At 56.5% G+C, this 16,799-nt stretch overlaps 1 protein-coding gene across 1 annotated transcript in view; it reads left to right on the top strand.

The window, feature by feature from the left end:
• Positions 1-2,523: 2,523 nt before the first annotated feature.
• RAP1GAP2 (RAP1 GTPase activating protein 2) overlaps positions 2,524-16,799 on the top strand; it is a 51,196-nt gene continuing 36,920 nt past the window's right edge. The window contains 3 exon segments of the mRNA XM_048966526.1: positions 2,524-2,766; positions 4,645-4,761; positions 14,306-14,341. Coding sequence (XP_048822483.1) covers positions 2,717-2,766; positions 4,645-4,761; positions 14,306-14,341 — 203 coding nt within the window. The 5' untranslated portion in view covers positions 2,524-2,716.

The raw sequence follows: 16,799 nt of genomic DNA, 5'->3' as shown, positions 1-16,799 counted from the left end.
GTGCAGCGTTCCCAGGCAGGCACTCGTGGGGCTGGGTTGCTGTCCTCACCTTAAAGCTGTCCTGTTCTGTGCAGGGGAAGCTTCAGGGTATTGGCCCCCTGTGCACAAACAGCACGTGAGCGTGTTGTCAGGCAGCCCACAGGATATGATTTGTGGTGTCATTTTGTCATCCCACTCCTGTCTCCTTTCTGGATGTCTGAGACCCTGACCGAATGCCTGCGCTGTGCACAGCACTTGGACTCTGCCATGGGAAACGGTCCCGCATTCTGCCTGCAGGTAGACAGGCCCAGGTTCAGCACACTGGGTCTGTAACATCCCATGCTTTGGGGGAGGTGGATTTGCAATGAATTATTCAGACAGTGGTACTAAAGGCCACAGCCAGCGCAACCGAGAGCCTTGGTGCCTCCTGATGCTCCCCTGTTCACACAGATTCTGGTGTGGCCTTCCTCTAGACTTATTGCCTCTTAAAACACAACTTCTTCCTGCAAGGACGAGTTGTTATGAGGTGAGGGATATTTGTGTGAATTAGGCTTTCTTATTCAGAGAAGCATTATCTCATTGGGGTTGTCCCTCACCCATTTGTAACCATCAGTACTGCTGGGCTGTCCTTTGCCCATCCCAGTCCCCTTGCTGTGTGTGGGAGCATGGCTTTTCAGTGCCTCCCTGCAGCTTCCCTAACCCACGTCTACTTTAGTAGAAGTGAATTACAGGTGGGACAGGGGAGGGTGGTTCTGGACTGCATCATGTTTCACCAGATCTGTATAGTTTTCATTGATTTTCCAATGAATAAAACAGAAGCCTGCAGACAATCAAGGTCAGGCGTTTGGGGACAGACAGCTGCCTCTGAATGAGGTCATTGCTCCAGGGCACGGCCGTGCCAGCACGCGAGGGCAGCAGCAGCGCTCAGCATCCAGCAGGGCTGTGGCCAAGCAGCTGCCCTGCAGCAACTGCCCACAGCTGGGGTTGGGCTGGGGGATCTTCAGAGGTCGTGTGAGCCCCTCTGGTTCTGTGGCTCTGTGAAATGACGAAACAACAAAAACGAGGGGATGTGATGAGTGGTTATGGAAGCTGGCAACAGTGCAAAGAAAATTAAGTGCAGCATGCTCACTTTTATGACTGGAAGAAGTGAAGGTCTAAGGGCAAGACAGGACTGGGAGCAACAGTAAGAATTCAAATACACTTCTGAAACCATAATTTGATGATGAGGCCACACGTTCAACTAAGATGGGACGATATACGGGTCAAATGAAGAAATAGAAGAGGAACAACGAGTTTGGAAGAAGGCAAGATATATGCGCGATGCACGCGTGCTGTTTATAATTCTGAAGGGCTCTCCCATGCGCTCGCCCTCCTGTACCGAGCTGGTGCAACGGCCGGGACGTACCGGTGCGGTCCCGGTGCAGCAGCGCCCGCCCGCGGTCACCCCGCGCCCCTCCCGACTCGGATGCTGGCTCTGCTGCTCCTGCGGGCGCTCTGTGACCCGCACAGCGGCGGTTGGTGCCACCATCTGCTGGCGTGCACCCAAATCTGCCCACCGAGACGCCTTCTAACGGGAGTGCGGCAGCACTCTGCCTCTCGCCGCCCCCCGCCCTCTCTGGCCGTTATCCCAGCGGTCCGGGGCCGCCCGCAGCAGCGCTCCACTCCCCGCGGGCGATGCGGGGCTCTGCGGGCGTTGTCCGGGGCGCGGCTCCGCAGCTCTGTGCCTGCACTGCCCCCCGGCGGCTCTCCGCATTGCCGGCCCTCAGCCCCGGGTAAATTGCTGGAGGAATTCTGTAAGTATTTCATTTAAAAACTCGAGTTTAACTTAGCCTCACATACTGCTTTTCAGCTGAATTGGAACGGTGTGTGTGCGTGCCTGCTAGCTGCTTCGAGAAACTAAGCTCCTTAAAGCAGTGGAGGGCTGAAAGCTTGAGAGTTAATTTATTATCAGCTCAATATTTTCAGCGGGGTCTGACCGTATCTCACCTGCCAGGTGTCTGCTCGAGCTGCCATTGCGCCAGCAGCTGCTCCTACAAGGCCGAGCGGAGCTCTGGGCAGCCCCAGCGTGGGGACCCGCGGATGGATGGGAGGGCTGGGACCAACCTCCCCTTCGGGGCTCTCACAGGAGATCTGGGGGCAGGACATCCCTTTGGAGAAACCGCTCTGAGTGCGGTTTGAACCTCTTCGGAACGATACCTCATTTGTTCCCTAAGCACCACGGCCCGCCCGACACCGACACCAGTTCCAGGGACCGCGGGAGGAAAACCAGCGCTCAGAAGAGCGGTGACGGGCGTTCTGGAGGAGAGTAATTCTCATCTGACGTTCCTGCGCGCCGGGCCGTTAGCTCCTATGGACATCGGTACCCTACGGAGCCCTTCCCGGAGGTTCGGGCCGCAGCCCCCGGGGGAGTTCTGCGGACCCCGAGGGCTCGCGGCGCTCGTTGCTTCAGGCGCTCGGGAGGCGGGGCGGCGCCTTGCCCCGCAGGCACAGCGGTGCGCCGGGACGGAGCGCCGTCTCCCGAAGTCCGGTCTGCAAACCGCGGCTCCCGCGGAAGCGTTGCTGCACAGGCTCGCGCCGCTGTCCCGCGCGGGCGTTGCGTAACGCTTTGCGTAACCGGAGCGGCCTCGCGCCGACCGCGCGCACCTGGCGGGGGGGTCCGCGCCTCCCTCACGGCCGCCCCGCCTCACCTCACCCTGCGGCGTGGATTCCGAGCGCGGCGGGGCCGCCCGACGGCGGCATGGCCTCGGGCAAAGCGGCAGGGGAGCGGCGCTGGGAGCTGGTGCGCTGGTGGGTGCAGGTGTTGTGGCCGCGGGAGCGGCCGGGAGGGGTTCCGTAGGGTCGGTTCGGGGGTCGCTGTGCGTGGGGTCCTGAGCTGTGTGTGTGGGGCTGTCCCGGTGCCAGGAGGGGAATCCCGGCGCCTGGGGAGCTCCGGGCGCTTTGCCGCGTGCGTGCAGCCCCGGCAGTCCGGCACCGAGTTCTGCGGCGCTCTGGGCGCACGGCGCGGCCCCGCGCGGGAGGCACAGCTCCGGGCTGCGGCTGCTTGGGCGGCCTTCGACATCTGTGTAGCCGCGGAGGCGGGAGGGGGTCGGAGAGCTTCCCCGTCCCAGAGCTTTGTGGTTTGGGGAACTGCCTTCGTCCCGCGCGGGAGAAGCGTTGGCACTGACGGCGATCTGCTTCCGCGCGTGCTCGGCTGTTGTAACTGCACCGGGAAAGTCTCGCGGACGGGCGCGGGTGCTTTGGAGGCATTGTGGCTCTTGTTAGGGGGGCAGAGGTACTGGGGCAGCGGTGGAGCGTGGCTACCCGCCTTTTCCTTTCGTGGATGGAACGATGGCAGCAGCCTGAGCCGCTGGGGCAGGCTGACATTGGGAACGAGCTTTCCTGTGTCTTTGCATCTTTAATTGTATAGTTTGTGACGTTCGAGGCGTGTGACTTTTGAGCAGGGCGCTGTAGCCGTGCCAGGCTGTGAACGGAGCGGCTCCGGGGGGTGACGCAGTGCTGGGAGCGGCCCAGGGACTGCCCCACGTCCGGGGAGCGCGGCTGGGGCCGGGGCTGGGATAGGGGCTGTCTGACAGCCGCCGCGGAAGGGAATCATCGGAGGATTTTTTTTTCCCCTCTCCTTGGCAGCCTAAGTTTGCACTTTTTCTTGCAAACTTAGACACAAAATGTTGTGATGGCTGCTTGGCCTGGCTGTTCTGCCATCCCTCTTCACCCCCTCCTCTCTTCCCAAAAGACGTTCTGCTTTGCGTGTTGCTGCTTTTTGCAGCAGTATCATATGCAGCAGCTGTCAGAAATCATTAGGACTGTAGAGCCCTCGCTTCCATCTTCCAGGAGAATCAGCAACTCGGTCTGTCCGGGGCTCTCTGGGATCCTTCCTAGCTTACTTCTGCCAGGAGCAGCTGCAGCTGGGTGTGCCCAGGCAGTGCCTCCAGGCTTCTCTTCCCTTTGACTTCCGTTTGTCCCAATTAGTGGGCACAGGAAGTGAAATTCCAGATGTGTGTGTGTGTGCATCCCCAACTGGTGCTCCGGAGGCTGTAAATAATTTATGACTTGCTGATGAGATTTCTTGTTCAGAGGAGGGTGTGTGAAGCACAGCTGGGATGCAGGCAGCAGAGTTTTGTGCTGCAAGGTGGGAGCAATGGCAGGCACGGCATTTTGCTCACGTAATGGAGAGCATGCACTTCTTTAATCAAAATAATAAACATCAATTCATAACTTGGTTATCATTAAGCTTACAATTAAGCTTACAATTAATCTGTCAGCACACCCATGTGTGAGCAAGGCAGTGCGGACACGGTGCTGAGGGGTGCTGGGCAGCAATGCTGTGCCTCGGTCTCCTGGAAATGTTCCCACTGCTCTACAGCTGTTTGTTTGCCTTACTGTGCATGAGGAGCTGCAGCGGGATGTCGGGGAGATGCTGGGTGGATGTCAGGGGTTGCTGCTCCAGGGGCGGCACCTGGCTGGGGCTGTGGGGACGCTGTGAGGCTCAAGTGGGGCACTGATTTTGTAATTTTGCTGCTGTCAGTATAGAGCACGCTGCTATTATTACTGCCTGACTTGCAACTTCAAGCAGCATTTCTGGGCCAGCTGCTCCCTGTACCCTGCATCTCCCTCTCTCGACAGCACCGCGCTAATAAATATTTAATCCTTTCTCGCTGTTATTTTTAGGTATGTGAGGGAGGGCCGGTTCCGCATCGAGGAGAGGACGCTGACGGCCTTCCAGTGGCTCTACTCTCCCCAGCAGCACCGCATCGTCAGCCGCGCCGACCTGGGCTCACCCAGCAGGTAACGGCACACGGCGCCGCTGCGCATTGCTTTGCCCCACGGCAAGCAGCCACTCCGGCTTTGCTGTGCAAAGGTGTTGGGATCCGGGGGCTGCCCAGCCCTGGTGCAGCTGTAGGCGATCCCTCTGGGGATTGTATGCTCTGACACCGCGATTTTGTTCAGTGCTTAAAGTCTTTCCTTCAGAACTCCTTGGAAATGTGTCTTGAAGCCACACCGTGGTTTATGTGTGAGGGCTCTGCCTGCCTCTGGCGCCACACGCACTGCTGTTGGGTGGTAAAATGCCATTCATATAAAAGCCTGGTGGGCCTGCAGGAACATATAGCACTGCGTCCACATTTCTGCTCATTAGGAGAGCTGGGCAGCATCTTTCTTGGTGGTTGTGTGCTGAAAGTCTTTCCCCTGCCATCAGACCCTCCAGATTCCTGCAGCATGCCTGCCCACAGGTGGGATCTGCCCACAGGCACACAGCAGGACTGGGAGGAAGAGGAGGAAGGGCTGGAGCACGAGCTGCTTCCCGAGATGGGGATTCCTCTGCCACCAGAGAGGCTTTGTGGGAACAACAGTCAAACGCTCTATGATTGCTATTGATTTTTTTTAATGAGTTTTTTGCAAATTGCCATCAAAGTGTGCATTAATCTCAGTGTCCAGGCACATATCTCATGTGAAACTTAAGTGCTTGTAACGTAATTTATAATTAGTGTTAAGTGCTGCTGGAGTTAATTCCATGGGATTGATTTGATTTCCCAGCGGGCTGGGAGGCGACCCACAGTGATCTGCAGGGCTGTGCAGGGCTGTGCTGGGCTCTGCTCTCCAGGGATGTGGCAGGGCCTGAGGGAATGGCATGGAGCTGCGTTGGGGGCACTGAGGGGAGATTCTGCACCAGAGGGCAGCGAGCGCGGCCCCAAGCTGCCGGAGATCCAGGAGCTCTTTCTTTGCATGGTGATGGTGATAAACTGAGCAGCAGGGTGGGCGACCACAGGGAGAGCTGGTGTTGTGTTTGTTACTGACACGTCAGTGTCCTCTTCGGTCTCACCTGAGCAGCGCTTACAGAAGGGTGGGGAGGTGGAGCCCGATGCAGTTCTGCGTACACAGAGCTCTTTGTTCCACGTCTGAGCTCAGAGACCTCTGCCCTCCAATCCCACTGGTGCACACCTGTAATTTCAGCCATTTTTTAAAAACTCACTTAATTTCGGTGGGATTGCTGGTGTGTGACAGCGTGCCTGACTGCATATCTGTACTCTCAGAAGAGTCTGGGATGAGTCCCATAAACCACAAGGGGTGGCCCCAAACCTGTCCCCATCAGGAGGAACAGGAACTTTGCCTTTCATTCCTCCGGATCCAGAGTTTGGCCCTGGGAACAATTTTTTTGCCTGGCTGGCTGCAGTCTGTGCCTGTCTTCAGCTCAGCCATAGCAGATGGAGGGGCTCACATGAGGCTGAAATGTGCTTTACAGTGGAATTCACAGATTTTTGCTCCATTGTCTAGCGTGGTGGGGCTCTTTTCCCTTTTTTTTTTTTTTTTTCTTTTTCTTTTTTTCTGCCTCTCTTTACCATACAGTCCTTTAGCTTTGACAGCTGCAGCGAGGTCTGTGGGCACGGCCCCAGCTGTGCTGCCGGGGTCACCTGGCGATTCTGCAGAGCCCCACGAGCAGCAGCTGCTCGCACTGCCCGCATCTCCTCTTTCCCCCGGCGAGCAATGCCATGCACTGCGGGGGCTGCGGGGCTGCAGAGCACGGCGGTGCCCCCGTCTTCCCTCCCCCCCCCCCCCCCCCCCCGCGCCGGTGCCTCTATCAGTAGAGCACCCCCAGCCACGGTGCCATAGCTGCAGCTGCGCCCCGGGCTGCCGCGGGGCGGAGAAATCCGTTTCTCTGCGATCATCCGACGCTGATGCTTGCAGTGTTAATTGTGCATAGAGGGAGCAGCCGGGAAATCAAGGTAAGGTGCTCCGAGTCCTTCCAGATCTGAACTGCAATCGCAGTACATGGAAGGATTTAAATAGCATGTGGAGACTGGGATGCAAATCTGTACGGTAAGCCTCTGACAGGAAATATTAAGGTCTGCGTTGCTCCTTGTTTTGATCCGGGATGGGCTCGGCTGGATGCGAATGTGAGGCGCAGCTGGGAGGGCTATTGTTGGAGTGCTTCACAATTCAGTTTGCATTTAAATAACGCAGTGAGCACTGGAGGCATGTGGGTGTTCTTTGTTGGGGATGGGGGCACCCCCTGCTCAGCGGGAGCGTGCCCTCTGTGTGACGATCTCTGGGTGTAGTGGCTGCCAGTGCTTATGTTAAATGCTGAAAATTCAAAGGAGGCAACTTCAGAAGGGCTTCCTGGTGCTCTGCTCATGGGAACTGTGGTGGCTGGTGGGGGCTTTGAGCAGCTCTTGGTGGGGCTGGGGGAACCGTCCTGCCTGCAGGGCACCTTGCTGCCGGCGAGCCTGCAGAGCTTCTGTCTGACAGAAATAGGATGAGGGAAGGGACTGCCGTGCTGTGTTCCCAGGCACCCTCACCCCGCACCGCTCCCTGTGCCAGGGTGGAGGCACCGTGCCCATGGGCACAGCGCGGTGCTTCCTTCCTGCTGCTCACCCCTGCGGGCAGGGCGAGTGGTGCCCAGTGTGGGGCTGTAAGGGCTGTGTGTTGTTGGCATCCTTGTGCACAGGCGAGAGATGGATCCTGCTGCCTTACTTCCTCATCTTTTACATACTCTGGGCACTACTATTTTATTTAAGGCTGCTTGTTGCTTTAGGAGCACGAGGGACATAATATCTGTCCCCATGGTGCGATTTATCGAGAGTTGGAAACAAGCCAGTGAGTCTAAATTCGGATTCAACAAGAGCTGTGCTTCCAGACGGCAGGCGGCCTCCCTGCGTGTGCTGCTTCCAACAAACATTGCCCTCTCCCTTTGCTGCGGGTTCCTCCCAAAGGGCAGCTCGTGACAACCACAGCAGCAGCGCCCTTCTCTTTGAGAAGTGGCATCCTTCCTCCTCCCCCTGTCTCCATGAGCGCTGTGTGGAAGTGGGTCTCGGGGTGCTCGGAGCCCATCTGCTGCTGCTGCCCTCCACCTGCAGCCAGGCTGCTCTGCGCATCCTTAGCGGCTGCTGTGGAAACAGGAACGGGGCTTCAGCAGCAACATTACCATGAGGCATTTTTTCCACGAGCTAAAAACAGCTCATCCTCCTCAGACCTCTTTCCAATTTCATGGGGGCAGATGAATCCCTGCTTATGCTTAACATCTGCCTCCAAGTTGGGTGCCAACCAGAAGGCTGTTTCTTCATTCTTCGTTTGGATCTAGCCCAGATCTTGCAAACCTGCCCAAAATGGTGGAAAAATCCAGGTGATGGCAAGGTTTGGCAAGGTCTAGCAAGGTCCTGACAAGCTTGTATCCAAACCTGGTGCATCCTGCTTGCAGCGTTTGGATGGGGCCATTTACAAGTTTGGCCTTGAGTCTTAGTGCCGATTGCTGCCTAAACCCAATCTCACAGCAGCACTCCTGGCTGCAGGCAGCCACGTCTCAGCCATCTGCTCCTGGGCCTTGAGGGAGTGGGTGTGAGTGTCCCTGAGTGCGCTGTGCAGGAGGGCTGCAGGCGTGCAGGGCTGCACGGACTGCTTCTTCCTTGTGGTTCCATTTAGGGAGCAGTTCCAGGGGCTGTTTGTATTAAAGCTTATGAACTCCTAACTTTTAGCCCAAATGCTCTCCAGTTTAATATCCATGCTTTCCTCCCACCCCCACATTGTGCCAGCCCTGCTTTGCAGTTCAAGCAGTTCTTTTTCTGTCTTGCCACAGTTTCTTTGCAGGCTGCGGTCGCATCCTGTCTGCTTGCTGCAGGAATTGGGCTGTGCACTCCCTGCTCCCTGGGTGCAGCTCTGGAGCTACAGGTGCTGCTGCCCGCCTCAGGGGAAGCAGCAGGACTCGCAGTTTGTCCACTTTTGTCCTCCTCTAGCAGGAGTTTTCCCGCTGCTGCCTAATCCTTGGGTAGGAGCACCTGGGGCAAGGCTGCCTCTCTTAAATGCTTCAAAAGCTGCTGGTAATGTACGTGCTGAACTTCCTCACTATTTTCTTGCCAGTTGAGCATTTTGCTGGGAATTAGCTCTCCATTTCTGTCTGGTTGTGTGTGCAATTGTTGCTCTATGTTTCAGGCTGATCCTCCCAGTTAAACCTCGGATGTAATGAGCCTTCTCTAATGAGTTTAACAAGCTGGCTTTAGATAAACAGCTGGTGCAGCTCCGTTCCTTCTGCTCCCGAGGAGCAGAGTGGCTCCGTCTGGCAGAGGCCCTCAAATTCCCTGTGCCAGGCAGGTGCCTGGTGGGTGTGTGGCTGTCGGAGCTGTGCTGCCCTTTGCTGGGGCAGGCAGCTGCTCTTCTCGCTGCTGGTGAGAGCCGTGGCACCGCTTGGTACTGCAGTGCTGCCGGCTGGAGGATGGCTGCCTTGGAGAGCTGCGCTTGCAGCCCCAGCCTTTGTGGGATGCTGCTGCTTGAGGCACTGAGTTCTTCACTTCATCTTACTCCAGCAGCATTGCTGTTAAAAATATTCCGTGTACTGAGTCAGAAGTGATTCGGACTCCTTTCCTTTGCTCTGAGGCTGCTGATATGCGCAGCGTGTTCTTCCTGCCAGGACAAAATCTAATATTTCTGGGTGCCCGCAACCTTCCTTAGAACCATAATAGGAAGATGAATGCCCTCAGTGCGCCACATGCAATATTAAAGCACTAATGATGCAATCCATCTCCCTCAGCCCACACAGCAGAAGGAAGAATTGCACTGCCCTTCCTGGACAGAACCCGGCTCTGCCGTGGGGGCCCTTTGTGCTGTGCAGACCCCATGCTCAGGTACTGACACTGCATCCAGCACTCTGTGCTGCCAGGAGCTGTGCAGGGCCCTGGAATCGTGCAGCTGCCCAAGGAGCTCTCGGAGCCAGGATCTCTATGCAGATGCATGTTTCTGAGGGTGGCTGGTGCAGGCACAGCTGGAGCCTCTCTGGGCTGCCTCCCATGCAGCTCACCCTGCTGCGTTGCTCTGCGGTGCAGCTGGGCACAGAGGAGGTGCTGCAGGCAGCCCCGCCGCCCCAGCTCCATCCCCAGCAGGGCTGCCCAGCAGCCGCGGCCCCAGCATGGGCTGGCAGTGTGCTTCCCTTTGTAAACAGGATCAACCCAGTAGTTTGTACTCATTAAGCTTTAATGGCACGCAGTAGCCAGCATGCTGTTATTACTGCGGCCTCTCCTCCCTCTCACCTCACTTCTTTGTTGCCTGCTCTTGCTGTGCCACCATGGAGCCACCTGAAAACCTGGGCACCCCCTACTCGCCAGGCCCCACAGCTCCAGCAGGGCTTGGCTGTATTTGTTTGCTTGTTAACAATTGGATGCTCTGCCCTGTGCCTGGAGAAGAGTGAGTTGGATCTGTGTGGTGAGCTGGGCAATGTGCTCTTCTGGTTCTGCTGAGATCCCCTGGGAGACTGTAATTTTGTGTCATGCAGATGGCACCATGGAGGCATCTTCCCCTAGGCTTTTGTTTCCTGGCTCTGGCTGATCAGTTCTGATATGGTTGCACCTGCTCTGAAAGGAGGAGGCTTTTTTCCTCTGTTTTTTTGTGCTCAGCCACGTGAGCTAACTTGGAAGGAGCAAAGCAGGAGCGTGTCCTTGCAGACAAACTCCTGGCTGTGCTGCAGAGCGTGGCTGCCTGGGAGCCTGCTCCCACACAGCAGAGAGGTGCCTGTGGAGCTGAACTGATGCAGATGGGCACAGGGCAGCAGGCAGAGCTGCAGAGCTTGGGTTGCCATGTCAGGACAACTCTAGGCTTTGCTCGGTCCAAATGCTGCCTTTCACTTTGTATTTTTCACGGGGCTTTGGGGCCGGGTGCTTGCTGCTCTGCTTCCTGCAGCCCTCACTGTTTGCCTGATGCCTCCTGCAGCTCCAAACCGGTGAGTTCACACAGGGACTGGGGTAGCAGAGTGAGATGCAGTAGTCGGTGCTTACAGCACTGTAAAAGCACATTTCTACATGGAGAGCTCCTGTTTTCCTTTGCTCTCACAGTTGCTTCTGATGTGATGCCAGCTGTGAATTGAGGCTTCCCATGGCTACCTCTGCCATGCCGGCGTTTGCAGGGTGTGTGGGAGCTGCTGCAGCCACCTTGTTTTGATGCAGTGCAGAGCTCAGCCATGCAGGGAAGCTCCGGCTGCTGTGTTCAGGCGTGGAAATGTTGAGCAGCTCTGGGCAGGGATCAGCTGGTGTGTGTCAGCCAGTGTGACAGCATGGAGTGAAGTGAATGCATTGTGCTGCTGCAGCAGCAAAGGTTTGGTGTGTGGAAAAGGAGGCTGGGGAAGGAATGTGCTCCATGGACTGTGTGCTCCAGGTGCTTTGTGGTGCCTGGGCTGCAGCTTCCAAGCCAGCAGCATGCTTTGGATTTTATATTTTTAAACAAATGTCCTTAAGAGCTTTAAAATACAAAGGATTTTCATCATATATCTTATCCTTCAAGGAGAGATTACAGAGGGCAGAAAAGTGAGAGCTGGAATAGCTGGGTTACAGTCTGGGCTTTTGCCCTGGATGTGGTTTCTCCCTGTAGTCCTCCATTTCCTCCTCCTTGCCCCTATCAGGTAGAATCCGAGTGCCTCTGTGTAGCATGCTATGTGCTGCTGTCCCGTCGCCCATAGGGTACACCGGTTTTGCTCTGGCTTCTGCAGTGCTGAGACTTTTGGAAGTATGCTTAGGGTTCCCGAACTTCCCATCAGTGGGGTGTGAGCCCCATGGAGCTGCTGGGCAGGTGATGTCACTGCTGCCGTGACATGGCAGTGCTGCGTTGCTGTGGTGTATGGGTGCCCACAGCTGTAACAGAGCTGCTAGTTTTACCTCCAGTGCGACTCCACTGTTCTGTGGTGCCAAACGCTGCTGCGATGCTGCATGGCTCTGGCCGTTAGGAGTAATGCAATGTTTGTGCATAAGGCTGTGAAAAGCCTGAGGTCACAAAAAAAAAAAAGGAAATGACTTTCTGGTGGGTGTGTGCATGTGCATGCGCCTCGGAGCGAGGCGTAGGGCAGCCAACCTGGCGGCCTCGGCGTCCCCCACCCTGGCAGGAAGCAGCAGTGCCCTGTGAGCCCCGTGCAGCATGCTGCCGGCACAGCCACTGCGTCCCCCAGTCACAGCACCGCGGCAGCGCCGAGCAGCCACCATGTTCCAGAGGAAGCGCAGCGTCTCCTTCGGTGGCTATGGCTGGTGGGTGGCTTTCGCTTCAGTGCCTGCTTGTTCACGGCTTTCCTTTCCGCTCTGGGAGCTCATGGTACGGCCTGAGGGAGTGCGGGGATGCTGGGGATGGAGCGCTGCTCCCGCTGCTGCTGTGCTGGTGCAGAGCTCCCGTGGCACAGTGTCTGTGGGGCACCCTGTGGCTGTCAGCTCCCTGCTCACTCCATGGCTACTGCCCAGGCAGTGATGCTCGCAGCAGCCTTGAGAGCACACGGGATGCTCCCACCTGGCTTGGAGCCCTTGATGCCTCCCTGATCCCTCCCTGCACTCGCTGTCCTTGCACAGAGCTCTGTGGCTGCCACCCTTGTGCCAATCTCAGTGGAATGCTGTATTTCTGTGTCCCTTTTCTAAGAGTTGTGTTGATCTATAGAGAAAGGCTGTATGAAAATAGCACTTTTCTCCCTCTGCCCTTCCTCCTCTTTTTCTCGCTAAGTTGTTCTGTGCCGTTTCAGTGCACTGCTGTGTTTGTGGTCAGGCTGTGGGAGCTGATGGATGGGTGAGCTGACAGCTTGGCAGCTCTGTTGGCACACAGCAGGGTGTCCTCCCATGTGGCTGCTTCCCGGCACTGGGCTTCCTGATAGGCACCAGTGGTTTGGGGAGGAGTGCTGGTGGCTGCTGTGCTGCCTGGGCCCCCGGGAAGTGCTGAGAAACTGAGATGCGGTGTGGGACGGCAGCAAACTGACCGAGGGTTTGCAAAGCCTTCTGCAGTCAGGTGTTCTGCTGCATGTTTTTTTTCCTTGATATAAAAATTACAAGGAAGCACTCTGATTAACTAATTTGTAAATAAGTTTTGTGACATTTGGGCCTGTTTTGCAGTGGGAAGGAATTGTGGTTTTGCCTTCCAGCTGCCGTTTGTGGCAGTGCTGGGCTCATCCCCTGAGCAGTCAGGTGGCACACGTGCAGGTGGAGCTCACTGCCTTCCGCTCTGCAGAGCACGTGGGGTAATCCAGGCTTCGCTCAGTTCTTCTTCTTTGCTTCGACAGTTGCAGGGAAGAGATAACAGCTAACCAGTGAGCAGCACAGGAAAATCGTCGTGCGCTGTCCTTGAATGACTGCGTGCTACTGGAGTGCTGGGTGTGGGCTGATCACGGAGCAGCAGCATCTTTTCTTATCTTTTAATATCAGAATCAATTTCTGCACAGTGAGATGCGCAGGCAGTGCTCCCCACAGCCCGGCTGCCCGCTTCTCACAGCCGCACGCCCTTCCTGTGGCAGTGCAGGGACTCAGCCCCAGAGCTGGCCGGAACACCCGTGCCCTGCCTGGGCTGCAGCTGCTGTTCGCAGCCCTGCGCTGAGAGCACTTGTTTTTATCTCTGCCGGCCGCATCCGTTCCCACGGATGTGGGAGCAGTGTGCCCACATGGGGTTCCTGTGCTCAGACACAGCGCTGCGCAGCGCAGGGATGGGGCGCTGGGCGGTGCCATGCAGCACGTGCTTGCTGCCGGCTGGGCTGCAGCTGGAGCGTGGTGCCATCGGAGCATCTGCCCCGCACTTGGTGTGCAGCTGTGGAGCAGGGGGTGCTCTTTCTCATTCTGCAGAAGCAGCCCCCGTGGGCTGGTGGCACAGCTTGGGCTGCAGCACGGCACCATGGGGACGCGGCCCTGCATCACTGCTGCTGTGGCCTCGTGGTGACAGGGAGGTGCAGCGCTGCGGGGCGGAAGCTGTGCTCCTGCAGCTCCGTGGTTGCAGTGCACGCAGCAGGGCTTTTGGAATTACTTTTTTTGGCTTTTTGTTACTGTTGGTTTTAAAGATAGGGAACTAACCCACGAGGCAGATGTCGTAATACTTGCAATTACTGCCAGAAGACATCATTTTGCATTTCGAGACATTATAATGATTTGCATCAATTAATATTTATATGGTAATATTTATATGGTTTTAACCACAATAATTCTGTGGGGACCATCATTTATCACCAGTACCAAAGCAATGAATGCTGCACCTCATCATCTGGCCCTGCTGCACTGTGAGTCCTTACCACGTCCCGGGCTTCCTGCAGGGCTGTGAGGTCCAGTGTGGGTCCTGGTGCTCTGCACAGAGGTGTCTCAGCTCTGTCCTCATCACACACAGACTGTGGGGGGGGGCTGGGGAGTGGAGCATAGGGGGAGCTTGAAGCACGTAAGTGGATTTGGGAGCGTGGTGGGAGATCTGAACCCATATGGAAGAACTAAGAGGGAAGTACAGGAATGAGCTGGGCTGTGTGTGGGCAGGGTTTGTACCTCGGGTCCTCAGGCTGAACATGGGCACATGAGCGGGATCCGTGGTGGCATAGGCACAGCCCTGTGCCCACAGTAACACTGCTCTGCTCTCTCCACAGGATTGACAAGACGATGCTGGCCAGCCTGAAGATGAAGTGAGTACTTTTCTCTTGTAAACCATTGTCCTGTGAGGTGCTTGGTGGGCTGGGCTGGCTTTGTGTGGGGAGGGTTCGTTCCCATCCCCGGCCGCCTCCATCTGGTGCTAGTGCTGCTCCATGGGGCTGCCCTGTTGTGCACTGCCTGGGAGACACTGGGTACCGCATCTGCGGTGAGGTGGGGTGAGGTGTTTTGGTGTGTGATGATGGTGTTGGCTCAGAGCGCAGGGATGGAGCCTGCTGCACTGGACAGCTGAGGGCATGCCAGCATGCTTCACCAGGAGTGTGTCCGTGTGGCCGCAGTTCTCTTGGAGCTCTCGCCAACAAAGCCAACCCCAGCTCCGGGGACACCCCGTGTCAGCCCCTGTCTCTCCCCAGTCCCACTTCCGAGGTTGGGGATTTTCCACCATGGGTGCTCCTGCTGCTCCTGGCACTGTTAGCGCTGAGGTGTGTTAGCGCAGAAATCTGGCTGAGCCTCCCTTGGGCTCGAGGGAACTTGGGCAGGTAACTGCTCATGTGGTTTCACTTTATAATCATTACTTGTGCAAATTATTCATTAACGGAAAAATATACAGAGAGCCTTTGGGTAACCTGCTGCATGAACAAGCCCATGAAATGCCCTTTGCAAACAGCACAACAGAAGCGCCGTTGCTAAGCTCACCGCTCAGGTTTTTGGTGAACTAATGAGAAGTTTAAGTCAAAGTTTACAGCTCTGGGGCAATCTCGGTGCGTTTTCTGTGCCTTCTACACCACGCTGTGCTGCGCCCTGGCTTTTAATTTTTTCTCAGGGCCTTTGTAACAATTCTGAGGCAGAATTGTTACACCTTCTGTGTAATTGTTGGGCCTTCTGCGCCCACCACGGGCACTGAGTGCCTTCGTGTGGCTGCACGCTTGGCTGTAGGGTGGTGACTGTGGTGTGCACATAAGGGGCTGCAGCTGGGCAGTGCTGTGACCCCACAGCCCAGGAGTGCTCGTCCCCTGTGCTCCCCTGCACCGTCTGCCTGATCTGGGGGCAGATGCTGTTTTGGGTTTCTTTTTTTTTTCTTTTCCCTCCCTACATAATGCATTTTGGTGATAGCAAAACATCTTTGCTGCTGGGATGTGTTTCCTGAGACATGAGTGCATGAAGTCTGCAAAGCTTCTCAGAGCACGATAGGGAAATGAAAACTACTTCCTGGGAGGTGACCTCAAGCACTCGTGAAGGGCAGCCAGAGCTCTGCTGAGCTGCAGCTATGGGAGCAGTGCCTGCAGTGACCCCTCCAAGCAATGTGCTTTTCCATGGAGCAGAAGCACTGTTATCTGTCCCTGTCATGTTGCAGCAGTGCTATGCTGGCCCCAGCATAGTGCTGGGTGCTGCTGGGGGCTGCAGGGCTCCGGGGTGCTCTGCCCACAGTGCAGGAGGGGGCTGTGGCTGCACAACATCACTTGTGGCCCAGAGGTGTTCGCACAGCTGGGTGTCCTTGCAGTTGCTCCATCCATTAGCAGCTGATGCTTTCCACAACCTCTTAGCACTTCTGCTTTGTGCGCAGATTGCCTCGCAAAATGTTTCTGTAATTGGGGCCCAGCCAGAGCCACATTAGATGTTTGTAAAAGCCATTTTGGTTTGCTAACGCCCTCTTATTATTGCTGCAACCTTCTGGCTGGGATGCCAGGCGTAGGCAATTTGCTCCACTGTGTAACTTGTTAACAAAAAGACGAGCTGCTGCCTCCACGCCAGGAAGTGCTTCAAGAGGCCTCATGTGCTGCAGACATCAAATGTGACCTGCAGGAATCTGGTGGAGGAGAGTGAGTGCTGCTGGGGCCTGGAGCTCTCGGCTGCAGAGGGACCCTGGGGTGGCTGTGTCCCTGCAGGCTCCTGGGGTGGGAGCGGAGCTGGGGCCCACTCATGCAGAACACAGCGGGCTGAACACAAACACACAGGTGGCACCAGAGCTTCAAAGCAGTTTTTCCCTCTATCTGTCTCTCCCTTTTCTTTTTTTAATTTGGCTTTCATTAGTTCCTATGGTAACCATGAATATGTCTGAGGGACTTGAGACTGGAGAGAATAAGTGGATGCTGCAGAGGGGGAGCGCCGGGGGAGGGAGATTGGCAGTCCTGGCATCGTGGTCAGGGTGTGCACGGCCTCATTCTGTTCCGGGAGGCGTCGGGACGCACTCGCAGGTGCAGTCAGCGAGCAAACGCGCTACAGAGCTCCGAGTGTCTCTGTGCTGTTCAGGAGCTGCTGCTGAGCTGCTGCCTTTGGGTCCAGTCTCCAAAATGCCCAGGAAGCTCTGGTGAGTGCAGGTCCGGCCGTGCCCTGTGCCTGGCGTGCTCTGGCTTTGCAGTTGGCAGTGCGTGCAGAGCTTTGCTTTATGCAGCAGTTCTGCTGCTGCAAAGCGTGCAGCAAAGGCTCTAGAGGTGCTGGGGCACTCAGAAGGGTTGCACTGAGGTTCTGACATGCGGAGCCATGGGCTGCTCT

This window comes from Lagopus muta, chromosome 20 (assembly GCF_023343835.1).
Source record: "Lagopus muta isolate bLagMut1 chromosome 20, bLagMut1 primary, whole genome shotgun sequence".
Classification (NCBI taxonomy): Eukaryota; Metazoa; Chordata; class Aves; order Galliformes; family Phasianidae; genus Lagopus; species Lagopus muta.
Note: the sequence above shows the minus strand (reverse complement) of the source record. Positions and strands in the feature narration are given on the sequence as shown.